Source organism: Vipera ursinii (genome assembly GCF_947247035.1).
Source record: "Vipera ursinii genome assembly, chromosome: Z".
In the NCBI taxonomy this organism is placed as follows: Eukaryota; Metazoa; Chordata; class Lepidosauria; order Squamata; family Viperidae; genus Vipera; species Vipera ursinii.
The window spans coordinates 55,355,949-55,371,422 of record NC_139517.1 but is presented as its reverse complement, the minus strand read 5'-3'; the positions used below and the strand labels follow the sequence as shown (position 1 = coordinate 55,371,422).

The 15,474-nt window shown below is 43.2% G+C and overlaps 1 protein-coding gene across 1 annotated transcript in view; it reads right to left on the bottom strand.

The window, feature by feature from the left end:
* Positions 1-15,474, bottom strand: part of INVS (inversin) — a gene marked incomplete at its 5' end in the record, with an annotated part of 306,815 nt that overhangs the window by 121,594 nt on the left and 169,747 nt on the right. The window contains 2 exon segments of the mRNA XM_083377072.1: positions 9,312-9,524; positions 15,284-15,390. Coding sequence (XP_083233198.1) covers positions 9,312-9,524; positions 15,284-15,390 — 320 coding nt within the window.

The window sequence follows — 15,474 nt, the reverse complement described above, 5'->3', positions numbered from 1 at the left end:
CTTACTGCGTCGTCTTGATGGGCTGGGAGTGGGAGGCACCGTTCTGCGGTGGTTCTCCTCCTACCTCTCGGACCGTTCACAGACGGTGTTGACAGGAGGGCAGAGGTCAAGCCCTAGGCCTCTTAATTGTGGAGTGCCTCAGGGTTCGGTGCTCTCGCCCCTCCTGTTCAACATCTATATGAAGCCGCTGGGAGAGATCATCCGTAGCTTCGGGGTGAAATATCATCAATATGCTGATGATACCCAGCTATTCATCTCCACCCCGAACCAACCAGTGATGCCCTCGATGTGATGTCCCGTTGCCTGGAAGCGGTACAGATTTGGATGGGAGAAAACAGGCTTCGACTCAACCCGGCCAAGACTGAGTGGCTGTACATACCGTCATCTCGTTTAGTCCAAGAGATTCCATCTCTGACTATTGGAGGAGAGATGTTACCTCCCATTGATAGAGCACGCAATCTGGGCATCCTCCTAGATTCACGACTCAGTTTTGAAGATCATATTGGAGCCGTGGCTAGGGGGGCATTTGCACAGATTCGTCTTATATACCAATTGCGCCCCTTTTTGGACCGAGATGCCCTACGTACAGTCACCCATGCACTCGTTACCTCCCATATTGATTACTGTAATGCTCTCTACATGGGGCTGCCCTTGAAGACCACCCGGAGGCTTCAGCTGGTGCAGAATGCAGCTGCACGGGTTGTGATGGGAGCACCCCGATACTCCCATATTACACCCCTCCTGCGTGAGCTGCATTGGCTACCGGTTGCCCTCCGGGTGAGATTTAAGGTGCTGGTACTTACCTTTAAAGTCCTACATGGCTTAGGTCCGGGATACTTGCAGGACCATCTGCTGCCGGGAACAAATTCCCATCGTCCAGTACGCTCACACAGAGAAGGCCTCCTCAGGGTACCGTCAGCTAGGCAATGTCGGCTGGCGACCCCCAGGGGGAGGGCCTTCTCTGTGGGAGCGCCAGCCCTATGGAATCAGTTCCCCCCTGAGCTTCGGATGGCCCAAAACCTCCAATCCTTTCGCCGCGGCCTCAAAACACTCCTGTTCCATCAGGCTGACCTAGACTGACAGGCATTTTAATTAATTTATATTTAGTATTTTTAATTTATTTTTTTTAAATTCTCTAATTTTAATTTATTGCACAGATGTTCTCAATTTTATTTCTATCTTGATTTCTGTACCTATTATATGTTTTGCTGTTAGCCGCGCTGAGTCCTTCGGGAGATAGGGCGGGATATAAATCCCATCAATCAATAAATAAATAAATAATATTATTACTTTATCATATACATTAAGTGATATTTTTTCGTATACATGGTATAAATACTTCAATTTGACTTCGGCATATTAAGTCAAATTTATTCCTATTAAGCCACAAAATAAATCAGATAAGTAAAATTCCTTTAAACAGAGGAGAAATCTGTGAAATGGGCTACAGGACTCAGGACTGTTAGCTGAGCAACCAGGGCAAGCAGATCAGAACTACTCCCAAGGTATTTTACCTGTCACAAATATACTGACTGGAAATTAAAGACATAATGATCTGTTATTATAGATCAAGTCCAACAAGAAGAGGATATTTGAAACAAATACCACATTTTTGGAAAGAATAACATCCAGAATCAGAAATAACAGAACAGTAGTTAGCAGATCAACACTGATTTATAATATAAAATAAAGTATTCACAAAAGCTAAATTGGAAGAATTGCAAAAACTTTACTCTGGTCAAATAAATCAAAGACTTGACAGAAGTAACACAGACTGTGGAAGCAAACCAGGGGGAATTGGCAGGAGAGAAAACAAAGAAAGCTGTTTTCATTCAGAAAGCAGGCACCCTCTCCTCTGCCTCAGAAATAATAAAGCCTTCTAATTAAAGAAGTAGAAGAATTGAAACAAAAAACAACTGAGCATCTAGAGCAGCAAAAAAAACAACATAAGGATGCCTGCATTGAAGTTTGTCCCAAAGAAACAGCTACCACAAACATTAAAAGATGCCAATACTATAATTTCAAATATAAGCATCAGCTCATTGCAAGAAACAAACCAACTAATTGTATAACACAGTTGCAGTTATAGCTGAATATCTGCTATGCAAAATAAAAAAAGAAAAAAGCCTAATAATGTATCATCAAAATGGAAGATTAGGCTGGATCTCAGTAAGTTGAGATCAGATGCAAGCAATCTAGAACAGCAGTAAATAATAGCTACATATAGCCAAGAAGATCAGTAGATACAAAGCTCAATTTGCAAATTATAGGCAGAATCTCCAATTTCAATCCAATCAGAAATGTTTCTACCAATCCATCAAAGGAGAGACTACACTGAATCAGTCAGCAGCTGACAAGGAAGAAACAGTGCAGTTCTGGGTACAGATATAGGATAAAGAAATACAAGAATGCAGCTTGGTTAAAGGAGGTGGATGAGAATAAAAACAAGATGAAATGAAAACACTTGCTAAAAACAACAGAAATGGTGAGAAAAGGGCAAGAAAAAGCAAAAATTGGTCAGCACCAGGTAAAAATAAACTACATGGTTTTTAATTAAAACAAAGATTTTTGGTCTATGCCCAGTTGTTGCCAAGCAGTTTAGCAACATACTGTAAGGAGATGAAATTGAATAATGGCTAGCATCTGGCAAAACCTATCTGACAATGAAAGATTCAGCAAAAGGGGCAACACCAGGTAACTACAAGTCAATTACCAGCTTATCAACAACTTTAAACTTATTTTTTTATAATATTTTATTGGTTTTCCAGTATTACATTTAAGTATTTAAAAAGTAATGTGGTGGCGGGGTTAATTCAATAACAAAAGTTTTAGTACAAATCTCAGGTTACATCATCAAATATTTCTTCTTTTTTTCCCTTAACATATTCAAGCTAGTACATTTCTAATTATATCAATTCAATGAAAACATCATTATTACATTTATCCCTGGCTTTTTTTGTCATAGAATGCTCAGAACGGAGTTCTGACACCTTTTTTGGATGGAACCTTGTAGAGTAGGCAAGGTGGGTTGTATGACGTGTGAGTTCCGGCACCTTTTTCTTTTACAAACAAAGCACTGCATTTATCAATACATTTTAGCTTATACATATTTTAATTAATCTTCGTAAACAATCCATGCCCTGATATTATTTTTTATTTAATTTTTCTCATCAATATTCTAATTAACCTTTAATATCCATAATTTTCAAACTTTGGGTAACCAAGGTTTCCCTTATCTCACTTCATAAGAAACTGTTATATCCAAAATACACACTTTACCTATTTAAATGTAATCTTGTTCTATTTCCTAAGAATTTTCTATTTCCCACCATATTAAATCTTCTACTTAATAATAAAATATCCCCTTTTAATAGATCAAAACCATTATATATATATATATATATATATATATATATATATATATATATATATATATATATATATATATATATATATATATATATATATATATGTTTCAAATGTTAACTCTTTAGATTACCTTGCTAGGCCCCAAACATGGGGCAAATCTTTATTTCCTGTTTTCAGCCTATCTTGAAGGCTATCGAACAGGCAGTAGTCACACCGGACAATTCCTATATTTGTGTAATCCTTAATCCTTTGTTAGTAATTTACACACACACACACATATATATATATATATATATATATATATATATATATATATATATATATATATATATATATATATATATATATATATATATATATATTGCCTGGGTTAGTCAATAAATCAAACATGTTCCTGATAGTTAATTTTCATTTCCCTTTTAAATCTAATTTTTCAATATTAAACAAATCAAATCCTTATTTTCCACTAATTTCCTATTATTTTGAATCTAATAAACCAAATTCCCCTTATCTCAGCATCTTCTTTTAACACTCTAATTGACAATATAAAGTCCCCTCTAATAAATGAAAACCCCAATTTTCAACCTTATTCTAGCTTTCTTCCTTTGCCAACTAGGCTTCCATATCAACGCTTTTAGATCATCAAATAAATCTCTCTCCATTTTTATATGTGTTATTTGAATCAAAGGAGACCATTTGATTGCCAGATTTCTGGACGGACTGGCCCATTTGTATTCATTAAATTGTCGTCCTGTGATTCCAGTTAATTTGCTCTGGAATATTTGTCGTCAATTCAATCTGATCTTTCTGAAATTTCTTCTGGTTTATATAGAAAGTCATTTCCATTTTCAATATTGTCACTTCCTTGTCTGGATTATCCATCAGCTGTACTTGTTGGTTAATTGAGTCCTCTGTCTTAATATTTAGCTGTTCCACATCTTTTGCTGTCTACTGCATTGTTGATTCTTTAGTTGCAATCAAAATTTGGTTTTGTGCATCTAAGTTGGCATTTTGGTCTTTTATTTTAGGTTTCATTTTGTCACAAGCTGCAAGGATGGTTTCATGTATTGCTTTTAGCATGGAAAGGATTTTTTGCTGGTCTTCGTCCATCTCTTTCACATATTTGTATACAGTTTTTCTAGAAGAAGTTGTTTAAACAAAAATCAGTAAGGATTTACATTCACAGTTTATGTAGGCCAGTTTCACTGCCCAGCTGTTTTCTTACAGTTGAATAGTGCCAAGGTCAAGACAGTCTTATCTAGGTTTTCACTGTGAGCCAAGTCTCTTTTTAGGAAATAACAAATTGCCATACCAAGCTTCACCACAAGATGCCACTGGTACCATTTAAGGTTTTTTAAATCCCAAATTTTCCTGGGTTCTTCTCCAATTTTGTTTCTTTTTTGCAGATAATAACAAAAATTTCCAGTAAGAGTAGGACACTTTAGGGTCCCCAAGTTTCAAAGGCATATAAATCCAATTTGATTAAAATTGTTCTTTTTGATGCTTAATTCCTCTGGGTAGTCAGATGCTGCTATTCTTGGAGGGTGGGATAGAAATTCCCTCCCCTCTCTCCTCACAGGGGGATAGTACTTCAAACAGCTTTTACAGAAAAGTACTTAGGGTAGGGAGAAGATAAAATCTCACCCAGCTTCATCCGTGTTGCTTTCAGTGTGCTTGGTAGTAAGTTTGACTTTGGTGTCAGCAGCTGAGTGACGGGCCATATTGCTATGGCCGATGTTTTTCCCATTGGTTTGAAGAGTTGACCCAGATCAAACGGAAGGGCTACTGCCCTTCTGCGATCAACTGGGGGTTCTCTCCTTGCTCATTGCCCCTACAGGGCGACTTCCAATCCTTTCCAGGTCCCCCAGCGAGATAAAACCGGATGCTGAAGATGAAGCTCGCCTCCATGCATCCGCCAACGCCGCGATAGCAAACCAGAAGTCAACAACTTTAAAATTATTAACTGATGTGGTAGTTGATGCAGTCCAATAGCATATAGATGAAAATAAGCTCTTTCCACCCAAGCAGAAAGTAAACTGCTCAAAGAGCAGAGGGACAAAATATCGTTTCCTAATTGATAAGAAGATTCTGGAAAACTGCAAGACAAGGAAGATTAGCCTGAATGTAGCATGGATTGATTACAAGAAGTCATTCAACTTCCTGCCACATGACTGGATAATCTAGTGCCTAGAAATAATAGGAGTCCATAGAAAAATCAGAAGCTTGGGGGACTTTAATTACCCTAACATCAACTGGGAGACAAACTCTTGCACCAAGTGGAAGATCAAACAGATTCCTGACAAACCTAGTAGACACCTTTGTCTCCCAAAAAGTAGAGAAGGGAACTAGGGAATTAGCCATATTGGATCTAATCCTCACTAACAGAGATGAAATAATAGAAGGTCTTGAATCCACAGGAACCTTGGGGGGAAGTGATCATGCAATATTGGAATTCAACATTCTGGAAGCACAAACAATAGAACACAGTCAAACTACAGTCTTGGACTTTAAGAGGGCTAATTTCAATAAACTTGGGAAGGATTCCATAGATGAGAATCCTAAAGGGGAAAACAACTCAAGAAGCTTGGGAAATTTTGAAAAGTGAGATAATAAAAGCCCAGTCTAGTACAATACCAACAAAGAAGAAAAACTACAGCTCTCAAAAGAAACCAGCATGGCTGCACAAAGAACTCTCTGATAAATTGAAAGTTAAAAAGAAGTATAAAAAGTGGAAAGAGGGGCACATAACTAAAGCGGGGCACATAACTTAAACAGGATGGGGTGCCGCTATCCTGGACCGAGCCGGTTGGATAAAACCCCTTTCTAAGTTCTTGTCGATGTATCATCTTAGTTCCTGCATCTCCCGTGATGTCATGGCATACATAAGGGGCTTAGGCAGTTTAACCTCTGGTTCCAGTTCGATGGCACAGTCCGTTGGTCAATGAGGCGGCAGGACATTGCACTCTTGCTCATTGAAGACGTCGGCCAAATTGGAGTATACCCATGGTACCTATAACTCCTGCCCGGGCTCCGCTACACAGGCTTTCTCCTCCCCAACCATCCCCTCTAGTCCTGCAAGGGTGTGACACAGGGGTTGGAGTCCTGTCCCAAGGCGGAGATGACAGTACCTCCCTCCCACCAGATCGTCGGGCCCCATTTGTCCAACCAGGTAAGACCTAGGATCACTGCCTCAGTCATGGAGGGCACCACAATGAGACACAAGGTCTCCCAATGCTCACCCATCTCCAGTCGAATGGGTACCATCACATGGGTCACGGGCGCCCCCCCAAAAGGGACCCGTCCACCTGCTGGAACCTAAGTGGGATGGCCAACTGCTCTAACCTAACGCCCACCTCAGACACCACTCCCTGGCTGATAAGACAACGGGTGCTTCCCGAGTCAATCAACGCCCGGTACTCCCTCTTCCGCCCAGTCTGTGGACTCACTAACACCACCGGGATTGCAAAGGGACACACTGGTGCGCTCACCATGGGATCCTCCTCCTGCTCTTCGACACTGTCGTAGAGCACGGGTCCGACGGCTGTCTCCATCCCCGTTGAGGGCGTCTTCCTAGGCGCTTTGCCCGACAGCTGGTGTGCGGCTTGCGAGCACTCCACGGCTTTCCTGGGCGTAGCACCACGTGTTGAGGAGTTGGTTGGGACTGCTCAGGGCACCGGGACCAGACACTCCGCCACCCGGTGTCCTGGCTGGTCACACGGAAACACCAGATCGTTGGTTGAGGCACCGGAACGGGAAGCTCTGTTGTCGCAGCAAGGGTTTGTGTTCCCCCTCCCTTGCCTTTTCACCGGCTCCACGGCTCCCAGACATGTTCTTCGTCTGTCCCCGGAATTCCTGTAGTCCCACGTACAACTCAACAGCCACCCGGAACCACTCATGCAGCCTGTTCGAGATGCCACGGACAACACATGCCCTGCGATGAGCCCCGTCAAGCCCTGCCGTGAAATGATGCACTAGTAGACGCTCCGGCCATGAGCGTAGTTTACCGGCTACCCGGTGGAACTCACGGACGTATTCCACTGCAGGTCTGCCGCCCTGTGGAAGACCCAACACCTTGGCCTCGGCTCATTGTACCCGGGAGATGTCCTCGAAGCGTGCTCGCAGTGCCTCCAAAAAGAGGCCAACGTCCCCCACCTCTCTGGCATGGTCACTGTACAAGTCAGCAGCCCAGGCTGCGGCCTCACCCTGCAAGCCCACTGTTACTGCTACCACCATCGCCCACTGAGATGGGTAAGCCAGGGCATACCTATCCAAGTGGCTTATGGCGTGGCCCAGGAACATTGCCAAGCGGTCAGGGTGCCCATCGTATGTCAAAGGCAGTGGTGGTGAGCCCCAAACCACACCCGTCCAAGGCCCCGTCTGTGGGCTTGGCCCTCTCATATTGGTCCTGTATTGCCAGGAACTGGCTGCCTACCAACCCAAGACACTGGCCGATCTCACTGTTTGCCGGTTGGGCCTCCATCCGCCGTCATCTAGGCATCCGGATCGCCCCATGCTGCTGCTGCTGGGGGCTGCACTACAGAACCCTTCCCTTGGGATGTACTCTGGCTGGGTGGACCCCGGAGCCTTGGACTGGCCAGCCAGAAACGGGTCGGTCCTGATCGCACGGACTGGGTTCCAGCATGCGACCATCGTCCTGCATCGTGTTTAGATGAAGCTAGACAGGCATACAAGACACAGGCTGAGAAAAAAAGAGTAGATCCCATACCATTCAGTGTGGGAGAGATGGTATATTTATCCACAAAATACCTTAGATCATTACAACCCTGTAAAAAACTCGGACCAAAATATATTGGTCCTTTTCCAATTAAAAGAATCATAAACCCAGTAACAGTTGTATTAGGACTACCCAAAAATCTTAGACAAATACACCCTATTTTTCACTGCAGTCTACTAGAGAGAACAACAGTCACCCCTGCGAACAAAAACCCACCACCACCACCTCCCATCATGGTGGAAGGAGAACAACATTTTGAGGTGAAGGAAATCCTAGATTCCAGGAAACACCATGGAACAATTCAGTATCTAGTGGCTTGGAAACACCTCCCCTCTTCAGAAAATGAGTGGGTCAATAAACACCATATTAAAGCACCAAAGTTGTTTAAGAGGTTTCATACAGAATATCCAAACAAACCGAGCTAACATTTATATTTTATTTCCTCTACAGATGGACCTATCTTTTTTTCTAAGGGGAGCAGATTTGCAGAATACATTTATATCCCATTCATAAAATTCTATATGTATGTTCTAAAAATCTTACAACTCCACTGGATTCTGACATTTTTTCCAAGGAGGAGAAGAGAAGAGGTTAATGGGCGCAAGGATATTTATTCAGCCTGCCAGGAGGCTGTCTTCAATGACCAGGGGGAGAACCTTTGAACTGAAACAACAAAGGAAAGGGGGGGCAGATATCTGGTTTGTATCTACGATTAGAATCTCTTTCCCATGGAAGGATTTGACACCTGAATTTTAATTGATCCGGGACAAACCAGATGGCTTGAAGACAGGGGTTCGTCTTGGGGACTTTTTTAAAACGTACCAACCTGTAACACAGTTTCAGATCCTGTCTAGTATTCCCATTACCAATCATGTTTCAGTAAAAGCTCCTTTTGGACAATTTCTGGTTCAAGAATTCATTCTTTCCTGGGATGTGGATTGGGGTGGGTCCTGACACTCTTGCTTTCCCAATGTATAATTGTATGATTAATATTTTACTTTTTATTTTTGTCTGCAGCAGTAACTAGTTTACCAGAGAATTCAGAAGAAACCATTTAAAAGTATAAAGCTTACTCATAAGCATTTAATGTGTAAGTGTGTGTGTATGCATGTATGTGTGCACACACCATATATTCCGATAAGCAAGAATTTACACATTAAAACATATTAAAAGATACTTGAGGTTTTTGTTTGTATATCATACTTACTTGGCAGCAGCATCTTTCCTCAACTGATCATGCTTCATTAGAAGGTTTTTCCTATCTTGAAAAGCTTTTCTAACTCTGTATCCTTTGTACACTGCCTGAATTTTGACAGCTGCAATATCTTGAATGGCAGCTATAGATAATGCACCATGTTCCAACATGAACTGAATTACTTCATGATGACCTCCCAGCAGGGCAAAATCAAGTGGTGTATATCTAAAAATAACAGAATATTGTTATAGAACTGACCAAATAGCAAAGAAAGTACAATAAACAATATTTAATGAATTCAGTATCCGCCATCTTACATTCATTCTAGAAATAGGATGATAAAAAGAAGTTACTGCAGTAAATACAGTTATTTACTGCATTTAATTCATTTTAGATTTACTCTCGGGGCTTGAATTTAATTTAATTGTTTTAATTGTTTTTAATTTTTTGTATTCATGGTTTTAACTGCCCTGTAAACCGCCCTGAGTCCTATGGGAATAGGGCGGTATACAAATCCAATAAAATAAATAAATAAATAAATTAAATGCAGAAATATGCATTAAATATAAAGAGCCCTGATGGCGCAGTAGTTAGAATGCAGCATTAAAGGTTAACTCTACCCTTAGCCTAGAGTTCTATCCTGACGGGCTAGAGTTTAACTCAGCCTTCCATTTTTAGAAGTTAATAAAATGAGAACCTAGATCAGTGGTGGAGAACCTATGGCACACATGCCAGAGGTGGCACTCAAAGCCCTCTTTGTGGGCACACATACCATGCCCCAGAGATGGCAACTGTCCCTCTTCAACCAGCCACCCGAGGTCCCACATGGCCGGATGCATCCCAGCAAGGCTGGTTTCCCTCCCCCCGTCCCTCCTGGCCTCGCATGCTCTCCTTTTCCTGGGCACAACCCACTGCATTGCCTCCTCAGCTGTCTGCCAGCTGTCCAGCTCAGAGGCAGCTTCTCTGAACTGCTGGCGGCGGGCTGCAGAGCTCCAGAGTGCACCGGTCCAGAAGCCAGCAGGCTCTGGCTGCTGATGGACACCGTCAGCCCCCATGAGCTCACTGGCCTCTGTGTGTGGGGGCCAATGGTGTCAGGCAGCAGATGCCCTGGCCCCTGCCTCACCTTGCCCTGTGGCAATGGCACCCCCATCCTGCTTCACCTCACCCTGCAGGATTAGCCTCCTGCCCACCACCCCACCTGCCAAAGACCCCATGGACCTTCCCCAAACCTGTCCGGCCCCCACAGGCATTCCTCCCCACAAGCAACATCAAGGTGACCATGCCCACTTTGGCCACACCCATCTAGTCTGCCATGACCACCACAGCCACGCCCACCCAGTGGGCCACGTCCCACCTGGCACCCGGTGATAAATAAGTGGTTTTGGGTTGCAGTTTGGGCACTCGGTCTCTAAAAGGTTCGCCATCACTGGCCTATGTATTATTATTTTTTTTAATCTCATTTATATCCCGCCCTTCTCCGAAGACTCAGGGCGGCGTACAATTTAAAGCACAAATCAATGTGCTTAGCAATAGCCTTCATTCTATGTATATGCCTGCTTATTAGGGCTTTTGCCCCCCCCAGCGGCATTATTACAAAGTCAGCTTATTGCCCCCAACAATCTGGGTCCTCATTTTACCTACCTCGGAAGGATGGAAGGCTGAGTCAACCTTGAGCCTGGTGGGATGCAAACCTGCACTAATTGCAGGCAGCTGGTGTTACTTAAGGAGGCATTACCCCACTGCTCCACCAAGGCCCTACCATTCTGTTGGGAGGGGGGTTGTTTAGTTGCAGGAATGTATTTGCCTTGCTCTGCTTTACCCTCCTTCTGTGTGAAGAATGTGGCTTGAAAACATTTGTGTTATCTCCAGACAATGGAGCCTGGGACCATTGGGAACAAAATTGAGAGAGACCTTGGAAAGGGTCAAAACAACCTAGTATCTATGGATTAGCTAGATTTCAAATGAATGGTTGGACACTGCAGGGAAGAAATCTTAATGGACTTTTTGATGTAACTTTTCGCACATGAAATCTTCAGACCTTGCTTTGCCTTCCTGCTATCACTAACTCTCAATAAAAGTTCCTTTTGAAACACTGCCTGTTTCAAGAGTTCTGTTTCCTTGAGTGATCTAGTTGAGGCAGGTCCTTACAGACTGAGAGAACATTCTTTTCAGCAATATAAGTTCAAAAATATGTGGACAAAATGTGGGCCCACAATCACGCTGTCCTTGAATCTTGGAATCTGGAGCATATAATTTCTGGAGGGATATAATTCCAGATCTGGAGCATATAATCTCTGGAGGGATATAATTCCAGAGGGTAGGAATTGCAACACAGTAAAAATTTCTGAGTCCTACAAAATTACATTTTTTAACTGACAAGATATAGAACCGCTGTAATTAACTTACACTTAATTAAAATTTACTGTTAACTAACATTAACCACAATGAATTAATAGCAATAGCACTTATATACCACTCCATAGTGCTTTACAGCACGCTGGACAGTTTACAGTGTCAGAATATTGCCCCCAACAATCTAGGTCAGTGATGGCGAACCTTTTAGAGACCGAGTGCCCAAACTACAACCAAAAACCCACTTATTTATCACTGGGTGCCAGGTGGGATGTGGCCACTGGGTGGACATGGCTGTGGTGGTCATGTCAGACTGGGTGGGTGTGGCCAAAGTGGGCATGGTCACCTTGATGTTGCTCATGGGGAGGGATGCCTGTGGGGGCTGGACAGGGTTGGGGGAGATCCATGGGGTCTTTGGCAGGTGGGGTGGTGGGCAAGAGGCTCATCCTGCGGGGTGAGGTGAAACAGGATGGGGGTGCCATTGCCACAGGGCAAGGTGAGGCAGGGGCCAGGGCAGCTGCTGCCTGACACCATTGGCCCCCCCACACAGAGGCCAGTGAGCTCATGGGTGCTGATGGTGTCCATCAGCAGCCAGAGCCTGCTGGCTCCTGGACCGATGCACTCTGGAGCTCTGCAGCCCACTGCCAGCAATTCAGAAAAGCTGCCTCTGAGCTGGACAGCTGGCGGACAGCTGAGGAGGCGATGCAGTGCCCAGGAAAAAGAGAGCATGCGAGGCCAGGAGGGACAGGGGGAGGGAAACCAGCCATGCCAGGATGCATCTGGCCACGTGGGACCTCAGACGGCTGGTTTAAGAGGGACGGTTGCCATTTCCGGGGCATGGCATGTGTACCCACAAAGAGGGCTTTGAGTGCTGCCTCTGGCATGTGTGCCATAGGTTCACCACCACTGATATAGGCATAAGCAATAAATTGTAGGCAAACCTATTTGAAGGATTCTGATATACCCCCCCTTTAAAAATGACAGATCCACCTGTAAGAGAGAAAAGGAAAGGCTGAGAGAGAAAACAAAACTTATCAGTCAGGTTTAGCGTGATATTGTTCATGAAAGCATTTGAGTAACATGAGCTTTAACATGCTTCTTATAGACCCATTCGTTCTGCAAAGCAAGATCTTTCCAGGCAACTAAATACTGAGTGGACCCACGGTGTTTACGAGAGTATAATGTCCTTGATTTCAAAGTGTTGCTTGCCCTCAACCATAATGGGTTGTGGGGTAGGAGCAGGAGCAGGAGCAGGTCTCAGTGCAGAGGTAATTTCAGGTTTTAGTAAACTGCAATGAAAAAACAGGTGGATTTATTGTAGATTCTAATTCCACTGTGACAGGATTTATGATTCGTTTAATAGGAAAGGGTCTGATATACTTTGGACCTAAGTTTTGGACCCTATCCTCTATGTGAAAGGATTTAGGCTGCATCTGTTTTTTATCTGCCTAGGCCTTATATGCTGCCCTGGCATCATCCAGAGCTCTCCTAATTATGGGCCAAATGTTTTGCAACTGGTGTACCCACTTCTTGAGGGAAGGAATGGCTGGTTCATTAGCAGGCAATTCAGGCATAAGGAGGAAACTCTGTTCGTTAGCCGTTTGGGAATGAAACCAATGCTGGAGTGCACTGCATTATTATAGGCCACTTCAGCAAATGGTAACAAATTGGTTCAGTTATTTTGTTCATAATTAATAAAACATCTAAGGTATTGTTTTAGAACAGAGTTCATTCGTTCTGTTTCCCCCATTCGTTTGAGTATGATGACTAGATGACAGTCCTTGATCAGAACCCAGAAGATCCAGAAAGGCCTTCCAGAACTTAGAAGTGAATTGGATATCCCTATCTGTTATTATATGTTGTGGGGCCCCATGTGGCCAATAGATATGCTGCATAAACAAGTTAGCCACAATCTTTGCAGTTGGGATCTTCTGACATGGGATAAAATGGGCCTGTTTGGAGAAAAAATCAGTAACGACCTAAATGATAGTGTTTGCCATGCTTTTGGGGAGCTCCACAATAAAATGCATAGAAATCTCTCTCCAGGGTGCTGAAGGGCTCACCACCAGTTGCAGGAGTCCCAGCATTTTCCCTTGCATTTTTTAGCTGCTGTGCAGGTATTGCAACTACCTACCTAACTTTCAATGTCCTTTTTTAGGGAAGGCCACCAAAATTGTCATTTGGAGGGTTTTCACAAACCCAAAGTGAGTCGTGGCACACCCACATGATCTTTAGTGTTTGTTTCACAGGAATATATAGCTTGCCCCTGACCCAAGCTAGGCTGTCTTTCACTGAACAGAGGTTTTTATGGTCTTGAAACCACTCATCATTCTCTAGTGCCTTTTTTAATTTTCCAACTACTTATCAATTGGCAGAGAGCTCTTAGTCTGTGCTCTTGTGACTGGGGCCACCAGCTGCTGCGGGGAAATTAAAGGTTTAACCGGTCTGACTTCACATTATTATATTGTGGCATTCTCAACAAAGTATCTGCTAGAAATTTTTTCCCCCTGGCAAATATTGGATGTTAAATTGGTGGAAGTGCTGGGCCCAGCATGGCTGTTCGGAGACAGCTTCCTAGGGGTTTTTAGCACCTGAAGCTTTTTATGATCAATCCAGACCTGAAAAGGGATTTTACTCCCCTCTAAAAAATGCCTCCAAGTTAGGAGGGCCCATTGCACTGCATAAGCTTTCTTCTTCCAAGCAGCCCACCATTGTTCAGTCTCAGTTACAGTAATTTTCTGGATGTGTAAGCGCAGGGCTGCAATTGACCCTTCTAGTTTTTCTGAAGCAGTATCACACCTACAGCTATATCACCAGCATCAACTTGAATCATAAATGGTTTTTCCATGCCTCAGCACCGGCTCCATGGAAAAAAGTCTCTTAAGTTTTTTGAATGCAGCTTGACATTCTACAGTCCATTTTAATGGCTGGATAGGCTTTGGCTAACTTTCTCCCTTGTAAATGGGAAGAGCAATCAGTGTGAATGAGGGGATAAATTGTCTGTAAAAATTGGCAAATCCCAGAAAACTGTAACTTTTTCCTGGTGCGGGGAGAGGCCCAATCCAGGACAGCCCACACCTTCTCTGTTTCCATTTCTACTCCCTCATTTGAAATGCGGTAACCCAAATAGTCAATTTTGCCCTTATGAAATTCACATTAGCATATAGTTTGGTGGAGTGGAGTTTTTTTTAAGACCGCTCTAACCAGCTTCACATGCTCTGCCTTTGTCTCGGTGTAGATCAAGATATCATCCAAGTACATCCAAAACCCCTTATACGTGTGTTCATGGAGGACTTCATTAATCAGTTGCATGAACAATCCTGGTGCTCCCTGTAGTCCCAAGGGGAGCACCCAAAACTGCAAACACTCCAGGGGGCAGTTGAAAGCAGTTTTCCATCCATCCCATTCCTTTATTCTGATCCAATAGTAAGCCTCCCGCAGGTCCAACTTTGAATTTTTTTTCCCTTTCAACAGATGAGCCAGCATGTCTCTCATGAGGGGCAAGAGGTACATATTCTCCACTGATACTGCATTAAAATATCTATAATCAATGCATAGGTAAAGAGACCTGTCCTTTTTCCCCCGGAAGAAATCCAAGAAAGACAACAAAGATATTATTTAATAAACAGTACCTTTCTTCATTATTTTCCATATGATTGGGAAAGGCACCGAATCCTAACAACAGCTTTATAGCATCAAGATAGCCATTGTTGCACAACCAGTGCAATGCTGTCCTTCCCTATGGTCAGTAGAACAAAAACATGTAAAAAAATAATTATGTTGCCAAATTCCAGTTCATACACAGAAATCATCAGACTATATG